The sequence below is a fragment of the Lissotriton helveticus genome, chromosome 3_1, assembly GCF_964261635.1.
Source record: "Lissotriton helveticus chromosome 3_1, aLisHel1.1, whole genome shotgun sequence".
NCBI classification, from domain to species: domain Eukaryota; kingdom Metazoa; phylum Chordata; class Amphibia; order Caudata; family Salamandridae; genus Lissotriton; species Lissotriton helveticus.
In genome coordinates this window covers 1,969,947,504-1,969,959,959 of record NC_136061.1, presented here as the reverse complement: position 1 = coordinate 1,969,959,959, position 12,456 = coordinate 1,969,947,504, and the positions used below count along the sequence as shown (strand labels likewise).

General features: G+C 48.0%; 1 protein-coding gene across 3 annotated transcripts in view; it reads left to right on the top strand.

The window, feature by feature from the left end:
- ANKDD1A (ankyrin repeat and death domain containing 1A) overlaps positions 1-12,456 on the top strand; it is a 335,216-nt gene that overhangs the window by 85,171 nt on the left and 237,589 nt on the right. For all 3 annotated transcript variants that reach the window (XM_078683094.1, XM_078683093.1, XM_078683095.1), the window contains exon 2: positions 12,021-12,124. In XM_078683094.1, coding sequence (XP_078539220.1) covers positions 12,077-12,124 — 48 coding nt within the window. In that variant the 5' untranslated portion in view covers positions 12,021-12,076. The remainder of the gene's footprint in view (positions 1-12,020; positions 12,125-12,456) is intronic.

Here is a 12,456-nt window from a genome sequence, read left to right as displayed (position 1 = left end):
AGAGGGCACAGACCACAAACGTGCTTTCTTGTGTGGAAAAGGGTGCTTTGTTGAATACAGGTGCACACACAGCAAAAAACCATTGGCCTTCGCCTTACAAAACTAAGCCTCACTATTGAACAAGTCGCCTATGATCGTTTACTTCCCACCCATAAGATTCCCATCTGCCCCATTTAAATGGTTATTTTGAAAGTGTCTAACTCCTACCCTGGTATTGAACTAGTGACCTTTAACTCCCTTATCACTTGACTTACATCTATTAACATTTAACTTTCTAAATATCCTACATCTTAACTTTGATTTCTTGCTTTATCCAGGTGTAATTTTATTGACATCCCCGATTTTCCAGATTCACCTATGTTCACAACAATATTCTTAATCTAGAACCATGACAATTTATCTGACAGACGCTACTCAGAAAACGAATCCCTTGATTATTCTACCTCCCCCAGGACCCACTGTCTAATCTGCAGTCGTTTAATGTTCTAGCCAGAGCCTCTTTCACTTGAAATAAGTATAGCTCTATTCCGTAGCAAGACAAATGAACCCAGTACTCCCCCTAAAGAATTCTGGCCATTAGTGGGAGCAGTACCTGGAGGCTTTTGGCGATTTTCCTGCTGTTGCACAGACCCATCGACGGACCACGCCGCACCCGCTCCGCCGGCTTGAGTGAGGGCTGGTCACCGGATCCTGTGGGGCGCCGAGGAGTGCGGAAACCGGGCCGAGGGCTCTAGCAGGGCTGCGAGCGTGCAGGGACTCAATCACCCAGGAGTCCCTGCGAGACCGAGTGTCAGCTTCCGGTCCGCTCTCCCTGTTGGTCTGCCCTCCGCCCACCAGGAGGCCCTAAAAACTCGTGTGTGCCCTGTCTCTGAGGGACGCCTTCATACGCCATTAGTGGGAGCAGTACCTGGAGGCTTTTGGCGATTTTCCTGCTGTTGCACAGACCCATCCACGGACCTCGCCGCACCCGCTCCGCGGGTGCCGCATCGCCGGCTTGAGTGAGGGCTGGTCACCGGATCCTGTGGGGCGCCGAGGAGTGCGGAAACCGGGCCGAGGGCTCTAGCAGGGCTGCGAGCGTGCAGGGACTCCATCACCCAGGAGTCCCTGTGAGACCGAGTGTCAGCTTCTGGTCCGCTCTCCCTGTTGGTCTGCCCTCCGCCCACCAGGAGGCCCTAAAAACTCGTGTGTGCCCTGTCTCTGAGGGACGCCTTCATACGCCATTAGTGGGAGCAGTACCTGGAGGATTTTGGCGATTTTCCTGCTGTTGCACAGACCTATCCACGGACCTCGTCGCACCCGCTCCGCGGGTGCCGCATCGCCGGCTTGAGTGAGGGCTGGTCACCGGATCCTGTGGGGCGCCGAGGAGTGCGGAAACCGGGCCGAGGGCTATAGCAGGGCTGCGAGCGTGCAGGGACTCCATCACCCAGGAGTCCCTGCGAGACCGAGTGTCAGCTTCCGGTCCGCTCTCCCTGTTGGTCTGCCCTCCGCCCACCAGGAGGCCCTAAAAACTCGTGTGTGCCCTGTCTCTGAGGGACGCCTTCATACGCCATTAGTGAGAGCAGTACCTGGAGGCTTTTGGCGATTTTCCTGCTGTTGCACAGACCCATCCACGGACCTCGCCGCACCCGCTCCGCGGGTGCCGCATCGCCAGCTTGAGTGAGGGCTGGTCACCGGATCCTGTGGGGCGCCGAGGAGTGCGGAAACAGGGCCGAGGGCTCTAGCAGGGCTGCGAGCGTGCAGGGACTCCATCACCCAGGAGTCCCTGCGAGACCGAGTGTCAGCTTCCGGTCCGCTCTCCCTGTTGGTCTGCCCTCCGCCCACCAGGAGGCCCTAAAAACTCGTGTGTGCCCTGTCTCTGAGGGACGCCTTCATACGCCATTAGTGAGAGCAGTACCTGGAGGCTTTTGGCGATTTTCCTGCTGTTGCACAGACCCATCCACGGACCTCGCCGCACCCGCTCCGCGGGTGCCGCATCGCCAGCTTGAGTGAGGGCTGGTCACCGGATCCTGTGGGGCGCCGAGGAGTGCGGAAACCGGGCCGAGGGCTCTAGCAGGGCTGCGAGCGTGCAGGGACTCCATCACCCAGGAGTCCCTGCGAGACCGAGTGTCAGCTTCCGGTCCGCTCTCCCTGTTGGTCTGCCCTCCGCCCATAACCCACTCTATATTAAGATCTCATTCTCCCGCAGCGCGGGACGCAGCTCGGGGCGAAGAGCGGGCCGTTTGAGGCCGTTCGAGTACGGTAGAGTCCGGTCCGGCCCATTCCCCTTGGCACCCTGGCACTTTGCCGTGGTCACACTCTATTTGTCATCAGCTTTTGGTAAGCAAACGGTACAATGTCTACATGAGAGTATAAAAGCAGGGCAGCAAAGGGGAAATTGAAAAATGGTACTCTTGATGACTTTATTTCCAGAACTAACAATGCTATAGATCTAGAAATCACCAAGATGCAGAAAAGGGTTTCAATCGAACTTGATGCTGCTAGAAGGCTTTCCCAAGAATTGACTAATGCTAAGAAATCCTCGTTGGGGCATTATGCCCATGTCAAATCACCGGATCGCACTTCTTGTCCAGCACCGATCATAACACAGGAAGTGATCCACTGCCCACCAGTCTCACCTCCTAGAGCCCCGGTAATAAATGTAGGGCCCCCATGCCCAGTAACCCCCAGTCTTATTACACCTCTGGACAGAGTGGGAGGGGAAGAGGGGCCACAAATATCGTCTATACCAATTGACACTCCTAAAGTTACGAGTGCGAGTTTTTCTGTAAACCTGACTAAGGGTTCAAACCAAAAACGGAAGCGTAAGTCCACAACTGCATATGCAAAGAAAAAGGCTACGGTAGTGAAGTCACAGTTACCCTCCCGAGTTTGGGCCCAATCACCACTATCACCGTTTGCTGCGGAAAATAGTTCCCCTATAGTACTAGAATCTAGCCTAGAGAAGTCGAGGGGGGAGCAGGAGATTATGACAATGGAAAGTGAGAACGGAGGGGCACCACTCTGTATGATTCAAGGAAAGGATGTGGAATTCCTAACGATCGTGTGGGAAACGTTAAAAAAACTCCTTACTCCGTTGGAACTCAGATTGTCTAGAATAGAAACCCAGCTTCTCGAGACTGAGAAAAGTATTTTAAATTTGGCAACCATGACCCTAACTGATAATAAACCAATAACTTCACCAGTCGCGAGCCACATACCAACAGTAGCTACTGTCATCTTACCATCCTCCCCGGTGATCAAACCCATCCCAAAACCCCGGCAAAAGGTCCCTGAAAGTACCACCACTGACAAAGTAGCGGGAAGTGTAAAACAGTCTTTGGTATCTTCTGCACCAGCACCTAAAAGGCAGCCAGTTCCGAGGCCAAAAAAACCTGACACCTATAATGCTATCCCACAGAGATACAGACACATTAAAAATCACCACAGGGGTTATGTTGATCTCCCCCCTGATGTAAGCCCATATGTAGTAGTACTCACGGGGTGCCAGAAATCTCTCACCAACAGCAGGAGGACTTTGGGTCACTAAAAAACAAAGTCATCCATTGGCTTAATGTGAACAGGCCTTTACCTAAACACCACAGAAGTAAAATCCTTATGGTGCGACGGGTTCCCTGGATAGGGACCTCGCACAAATCTATCTCTGGTGATTGTGTAATGGTCTCATTTGAAGATCCGAAAACTGCACATTTTATCTATTCATGGAGCGGCCATGGTGCATACTCATCCATAGCAACTAGACCAGTCACCTACTTTTATCCACCACGTTCCGATTCCCATAGGGGGTAATCCAGAATTGGAACGTGATCCCTGAACGAAACATTAGGCAGGGCGGGCTATCCAATCAATGGCAAGACAAATATGGAGGGTGGAACGGGGCCCCCACTTATAACAGATTTGGATGCCTCGAGGACGTGGATTGACTTCACTACTGGGTCTTTGATGCATCCCCCTTGACAGATTTGTATCACTCTTTACCCTATTCCCCACCTTGTTCTCCTTCACCAACATTAGAAAAGGCTCAGGACACACTGGCACTATCCCCATATCCTTTAGGAGAATGTAGTCAAACCACAGGGGAAACTAAATGTATAGAGAAGCAGGTCGCCAACCATCCCTTCGTGGACATTTCCACTGATCACAAAATAGATGAAGATGAGCTTGTTACCCCATGCCCAGCTGCTATGCCATATGCCATTTCCCAACTGGTTTCAGAGGGATACTCCTCCCCCACCAACTGCCAGAGCAAGATAAGTAGGCGCCCATCGACCTCTAATATTATTGAGGAGGGTGGGGAACCAAGTACACTTTCAATATTATCCTGGAATCTAGCTGGGTTGGGCAACAAACTTGACTCACCAGAGTGGGTGGAATTCGTTGAGGAATATGACATATGTCTATTCCAAGAAACTTGGGCTAGAGAACAACACTCCCATGCAGGGTTCGCCATTTTTGAGATCATGGCAAAATGGGGTGGGAGGGGCCGACCATCAGGCGGCTTGTCAATTTGGGTAAGTTCCCACCTTGGATGCAAGGCAAGAAACTTGGTAACAAACTCACCAGACATCCAGTGTGTTGTCCTGGAGTGGGCGACCGGTGATGGAGTAGCACTAATAAATGTGTACTCTAGACCGGTTGGCGTCGGGGGCACTTCAGGAACAATCGAGGAGCTGGCGGTGTTTCTTGACCGTGCGGCCCTCTGTCCATCACTTATAATGGGGGGGGGGACTTTAACATCCAGTACGAGCCCCTTTCGGATCATCTGGATGGTGTGTTCAATGAAGAAGATGAACTCTGGGAGATACCCACTTTGCCGGGTCCGCCGGTAAAATCATGGTCTCCCCTTGCCACCCAAATAATGTCCCTCACGCTGTCCCACTCACTAAGGGCTTGTAACGGGCGGTTTAAAGGGGATAACCCACCCCAGTACACCTTCAACAGACCAGGGCATGAATCACAAATTGATTACCTCCTGGTCCGGACCAGGGATTGGAATAAAGTCAGGGACTTTACTATACTCAAAAGGACTGACAGTGACCACAATGTACTCTCATTGAGGTTCGCTGCACAGGGCATGCCATTTCCAAACATAGACAAAAACTCTGTCCATTCGGAAGGTCTTGTTGCATCTAGTAGTAGACGCAGGATTAGATGGGCTACACTAGTGCAGAACCCAATAAATACTCAGAGGTTATACGAGATAGTGGTCCCTGTCCTTGAAAAAGTAAGGGATTTCCTCCTTCAGTCATCAACTTCTGATAACTTCAGAGTGTTGGGGGATATCCATTCCGAGCTTTGCACTAATCTGGCTGAAGTACTGAACCCGGTGGTCGTGATGAAAAAGGGGAAGAAAAAGAGAGCCACATGGTTCAGTGCTCCTTGTAGAAGTGCAAAGGCTGCCCTCCTAGAGTCCCTAAAAAATCGGGATACCCCGAGTAAGATAAGGTCCAAGAGGATGGCCTACAAACTTACCACCCGCAATGCCAAAATAGAATGGGACCAGCACAACTGGTCGGAAATGACGGCTGCCTTGGCATTTCACGATGCCCGCAAATTCTGGCAGATCGTCAAGTATGGTTCGGCTGAACCCACACCCGCAGTAGATGCTAATATTGCTGCCACAGTATGGGAAGATCACTTTAAATCTTTGTATAGTGCCCCCAATCCGGGTCAACTAGGGAATTCACTTGATATACTAATGCCCGAACCCGCAGAATGTGTTGAAAAAATGGATGGGTTCACTTTGGGAGAACTTAATAGGGCAATCCTTGACCTCGCGCCTGAAAAGGCGCCTGGTTTTGGATAAACTACCAGGTGACCTCTACAAACAGGAGGTTGAGATCTGGGCGCCCTACTTGAGGGAGCTGTTCAATGCAATCCTGAACGGCATGGCGATCCCCCTGACCTGGCTGGGGGCAGAGATAGTCCCTATCTTTAAGAAGGGTTCCCCTCTGCTCCCAGCCAATTATAGGCCAATAAGCCTGATAGATGTTTCTCAGAAACTCTTCACCAGGCTATTACTGGATCGTCTATCGGAATGGATGTTAGATCACGATATTCTGAGCCCATTCCAGGCGGGTTTTAGAAAAAAGATCTCAACTATTGACCAGGTCTTTCGGCTTGCCCTCATCCACTGGAAAACGGTACAGCTGGAGGGTGGCAGCCTCTACACTGTATTCGTGGATTTGAGGGCGGCCTTCGACCTGGTCCCCCGCAGAAAACTATGGGAGGTGCTGACCAAATTAGGGGTCCCTGGGGGTTTGTTGGAAATGATCATTCGTCTCCATACCGCCAACTTTGCCCAGGTGAGGTGTGGCAAGGAGGGGGCATTATCAAATCGCTTCCCTGTTGACGCGGGGGTTAGGCAGGGTTGTGTGCTCGCGCCAACCCTGTTCTGCCTCTACGTCAACGGGGTAATAGCCCACCTTGGCGGAGTTGTCAATTCGGACGCCCCAAAGTTGGCAGGCAGCAGGGTACCGGCGATAATGTTTGCCGATGATACCCTGTTGCTTTCAAAATCCCCAATGGGGATACAGCGCGTCCTAAATGGATTTGTGGAATTCTGTGGGGAACATGGCCTAGAAGTTAACACCCTAAAAAACAAATGTATGGTCTTTAATGCCCCACAAAGGCTACAAACTGCCCCTACCATCGGACAGACAAGACTAGAGAGGGTGCGTACTTTTGAGTATCTTGGGCTCCTACTAAATGAGAATATGACCTGGTGCACACACCAACAGAAAGCACTACTTAAACTGGCCCAGTACTCGGGAGGGGTCACGAGGCTTATGGGAAACAATAGGTCATCCGTCAAACCTGTCGGCCCACCACTCCAGATTTATAAGGCACAGGCAAGGGGGGCCGCTATGTATGGCTGTGAGCTGTGGGGGCACGTTCCTTCTCATGAACTGACGATAGAGGAGAACAGGTTTTTAAGGAAGGTGGTACGACTTCCGCCTAGCACCCCTCTAGTCCCACTGAGGTTAGATCTGGGGCTGCGACCTATAAGTGAAGAACTGGCACTGCGTCCACTCGTTTACTGGCGCAGGCTGTGGGCGGTTCCTGAACTGAGCAGTTATAGGCAGGGTCTGTAGGAAGTCTTAGCAATGCCTAATGCCGGTAAAATTAAGTGGCTTAAATTTATCAGAACTGAGTTGGAGAAATTGGGCTTATCGACACTCTGGTCTGATCCTCTATCCGCAGTTCCATTAATTTCCAAAAAGAGATTGGCTAAGGTATACCACGAAAGTAAACTAGCGGCACTTTGTCGCCAAGTAACTTTGGGAACCCACACGGAACTATTCTTATCCATCAAGGACAGCTACAGATTTGAACCAGCCCTGGATAAAATTTATCCCCCACTACTCAGGAAATTATACTTACAATGGAGGCACGGGACTCTGCCAACTAGAGTGCTAACTAGTAAGTGGAGTAAATCTCCATCTAGCTTATGCCCGGCCTGCGGACTGGACAATGAATCAGAACTCCATATAGTCTTTTTTTGTCCAGCCCACTACGTTTCCCGAAAGAAATGGATTATTCCCATTTGTAGGAGTCTGGGGTTCGCAGAGTGTAAGGCCGCGTTCAGAGTTCTCAAATCAGATCTGTCTACACACATTGTTTTTGCTGTCGCTAAGTATTTAGGAGCAATGTGGTACCTGAGAAGCCAATACCTCAAGGCTAATGACTGATTATGGACTGACTGTAGAATAAAACCAGAAACTCTGTACAAAGGAAATTTTTTGATACCTGGATGAATTGTCATTTTATTATTTTAATGTTTTAACATTTCTGAAATGAACTATGTATATCTTTTATGGTGATATAATTACCGAAATAAAGATTTATGATGATGATGATGAATTCTGTCACATTATTTCAAATCAGGGTGTTCCACCCTACCAAAACATTTGTCCCTGCATAAAAAAGACGCATTTCCCTGTTAATTTTACATCTGGCTTAATCCATAGCGGCGGGCCTCTTAACCCACTCCACTCTCTCCTTGGCACACATCCCCTCTATAGTACGAAACATCCTGCCCATTGCTGCTTGATTTCCATCATATCTTCCTTCATCTCCTTTAATAACTCCAGTCCCTAGCGTACCAGCATGTACTTTTCGCCTAAGTGAATCACTAACACATCCGGACATCTATGCCTTTTCAACAGCTTGTTCAAACAATGCAAAAGCTCTGGCCACCTCATCCCCCTCTCCTGTGCCAAGTAATCTTAGACAGACTTTCGTCGTACCCGATGTTAGCACCTTGACCTTTTTGTAGCTCGTGTCTCTCCACCACTTAATAAAGGAATGTTCTACTATCCAAATAGACAGTTCGACTGCTTCTGGGCTAGCCACTGCACTTGAAAAACCAACATGTGTAAAACACAACATATTATCCTGTAACCTCAACAATTCCCCCGTCCCCCGATCGCAAGTACTGACGAAAACTCTCAGAAGACCACCTACCCAGTTGCATGATCCTAGCCCAGCCCAACCCATTTTTGCCACCTCCGTGGCCACACCAGTCCTGAAGGAATGTGTGCCAAAGTAACTTGGAGGTTCCCCAAAACTCTCTAATGCCTTGCGCAGTACACAAAGCAGCTCAAAAGAAGTCACCGGTGTCCCATTAGCTTGTCGAAATACCTGACCCTGCACATCCCCGTTGATTGCTCTCAGTTTTTTTAACCAACTCACCATACACAGACCCTGCACTGTGAATTCCTGCAACACCACTGTCTTTCCCCTTGGTCATTTGTTCCATCTTGGACCGGCGCAGGCATAGCTCTATCCTGCTAGCCATACTCACCACGTCCCCCTAGTCCAACTAATTAACCCCCTTTCTCCACAGCAGTTCAGATACCCACAAAGCCCCAAAGAGCATCCGACAATAATGTTGAAAACAAAAGCATCTCCTTCCCCTGTGGCATATTGTGGGCAGTGCTCCCAATACCTTGCCAAAAAGGTGCCTCATCAGGGGCTTCCTCACCCTGGGACTACAACCTCTTTCCCTTGCCCACCATCCCTGCATTGTCTTTCCAAACTCTCCAGCCAATGGCGCGTACCCCCAAAGGAATGTGCCTATAAAAGCAATCCCTGCCAGCTTCCATGTGATCGTGACTCTAGATAAATATTTGTCAATCATTGCTAATATGAACAGAACAACATCCTCTTCCCTACTCCAAACCGCAGACCTTCACCATGCACCACTGGTCATGAATTCCTCCCACACCTGCGTATAAGACCTCTTGGTGTACTCTTCCAATGACCCTATCACCAACAGGACCATCCTTTACTCCAATGGTCCACATGTCCATCGGCATAGATGTTTTGACTTTGTCTGCCCGTGTAACCAGCCCATGGAACCTCTCCCACTGTGAATGATACAGAGCATCTGCAATGTCATTGTCTACCCCAGGCATGTGTCTAGTCTTGAACGAAACATCTTGCCTGAAACAACCCTGTACGAACACCTGTAAAAACGTGAGGACCTGCGCATCTCTTGTAGACTGTTAACAATATAGACAACTGCTATGTTGTCTTTTCTAAACAATACCTTCTTGTGCACCAGTTTCTGACCCCATAGAGTCACTGCCACAACCCGGGGAAAGAATAAAAAAAAAAGCGATGCTCCTGGCCCGTGGTTCCAGTGTGCAGGCCACTCCTCTGGGCACCACTTGCCCTGCCAGTTCGGACCGAATCTAAACCCCCCAGCAGCGTCAGAATATATCTGCACATTCTTCCTGCATTCTTTCTGAGCCCGCATTGGAATGCCATTGATCTCATTCCAAGTCCCTGGTCGATTGATGTTTTGTAATAATAAACTAGGATGGAAGGCCACAGATTCCCAAGAGTAAACTAGGCTATGTTACGTTAATGTGTTTTTATAGTTTGAGAATTGTGGCCTAAGCTTCTTAAAAGTGTGTGGCTCACCCAAGGGAGCATATTGTCCCATCGGGATGTTAGCCTCATCTTTAATTACCATGTTTTTCCAATAAACTGCAAATCTTTACCATCACAATTCAGTCTGTTTGGGTCAGTCACCAAGCAGTGCATTTACTGAGTCAGTAAGCTAGCTCTACAGTGAAGGAATGAATTGTAAAGCCTACAGCTCCTCTGAGGGAGCATCCCTGTGCTGAAACAAAGACCGATGGAAAAACTGATCCTAAAGTGAAAGATTAGCTAATGGAGAATAACCACGTTTATAAGAGTTTCAGAAATCACCTCATTGCTTGTGCCACATAGACACATTAGAGAAAGAACATACTCCCTTACTAGAGGGTCTGACCTTGGAAATTTGCCTTAAAAAAACATCAGACCAATATAAAGCTTTAACTAGAATGTAATGCAAGAAACGATCATATGAATATTTGGGCCCAGAGATATAGAAAGCCAACAGGAGGGCGTTGAAGAGAATCCTTTTTTACAGGGAGCCAGAGAAGAGATTTGAAATGGGGGTTTGTATTAGAAGTGCAAATTCAAATTTTGTTTTGAAATATACATTTACGCACACACAGTTCTATTTACTCATAGTTCACTGGTATGGTGTTGTGTTTCATGGTAGCAAATCAGCTCATAAGGCATGGTGTAATGTAAGAATTCCATTTCGGGATGCCTTGGAAAGTCGGTGAGCACACACAAACCTGCAGTTTCACCAGAAGCTGTGGATTAATTTGCTAAAACCATGATAGTTGGAAATGTATTCTAAAGTTAGAAGGAGACATTCAAAAGTAAATTTCAAATTACCCTTTGTGATTTGGGACTTGTCCTGTGCCCCTTTAACGATATTCATGGATCAATTAAAAGCCCTGGTGAAATGAGGTTGTGAGAGAGGAAAGAAAAGAAGCAGTCTAGTTGCATATTTTTAGTCATTCTTGACCCAGGATCTGAGCTTGCACCCTTGATGAGAATAAACACTGGTTCTCGTCACATTTAGTTTAAGAGACTGCAGACATCCGTGATTGGATAATGTGCAGGCAGTGTCTTAGACACTATGTCAATGGCCAGTGAGAATGTGACGGATTATTACATGTCGTCTATGTAATGATGCAGGGACTAGTTCTTATTTATGTCTGTGCCTGCATGTTACTTTTTATGCATGGCTACTGTGGGTAAATGCCTCTCCTATTGGTCCCTTTCCAAAGACTGTATCTAAAATAAAGTTCAGACATAAGGAAAGGGATCCATTAAGAGAATAATGCTTAAAACAAAGCTTTTGAGAAACGGTCTAGAGCCGTGTTTTTGGTAGGGAGTTCCCTTGCTGTAAAGTGGCTTGTATACACGCTGGACAACACCTAACATACATGCTGGAAAAAGCTAGCATGCATCCTAAATATTTTAATGAGGAATTCGGAAGGAAGGCATGTATACATGGATAGATCGTCATGCTTTGCCCTGATGCTGTAAACAACCACGAGATAGCATTTTTTCCACAGCAGATTTTTACAAATCAATTTCCTTTATCATTTAACCTGTCATTGATGTTAAATGCGATTTCATGCAGCCTTTTCAATTGGCCTCTCACCCTGCACGTCCCTACGACCCATTTATATGTCCTTCTCTTGAAGGAGTGTAGCCCCGGTGCTATAATGACACATTTGGCCTTGAACCAGACTGTAAGCCTCAGCCAGGACCTATGCCACGGCTTTACCTTGCAGCGCACAACGGGGCGCATTTATAGTAATGTCCTGGATGTCTAAGAGCCTCAAGGGAAGACTGAAGGTAAAGGAGCAATCAAGAGTTGCAGGGAGTGCGCTTCGACGCAGGAGTGACCTAAGAAAATGAACTTCACAGAATATTAAGTGCAGATCAAATAGAGTCTACAGTGCCCTCACAGGTGGGGTGGGCAGGTTAGAGAGTTCTCACACCCTCTACTAGCAGCCAAGATCCGCTTATGTATGTTTCCGATACTAACCCCATAAATGTTGGATCTTTTTGATAAGTGTTATCTGGAATGCTATTTCTAAGATTTTTACTGTATTTGCATTCCTTGAGTAACTGTTGGATTTTCTTATCTTTCTCTTTAGTGCTGCGTTCCGAGAAAGAGTTCCACGTAGCTGCCAGGTATAATGATACAGAGAAAATGCTGCACCTGATAAACAAAGGAGTCAATATCAAAGCCAAAAATAATGTAAGTACTGAACAATTGACCATACAAATGCTGTGCATATCTATTGCGGTAGAAACTATTGGGCAAGCTAGATTGTATATTTAATGAACCTAGCTCACTTCTTTGCTCTTGCCATCCTTCTATCTGCCTTCCATTCGCATTTTCTCACATCGTAACTCTTCCAAACTCTCGGTTCCCAGGTCGCCTCTGCAAATGATTCTATAGAAATCTATAGCTGACTTTCGGATTGGGAGCTTGAATCTGAACTATGACCCCTTTTGACTCTGATGTTCCTTCACCCTTGGTGCAAGCAAGTGTGCCAGTAGTATGTTACAAAGCTCGAAATGCGCTAG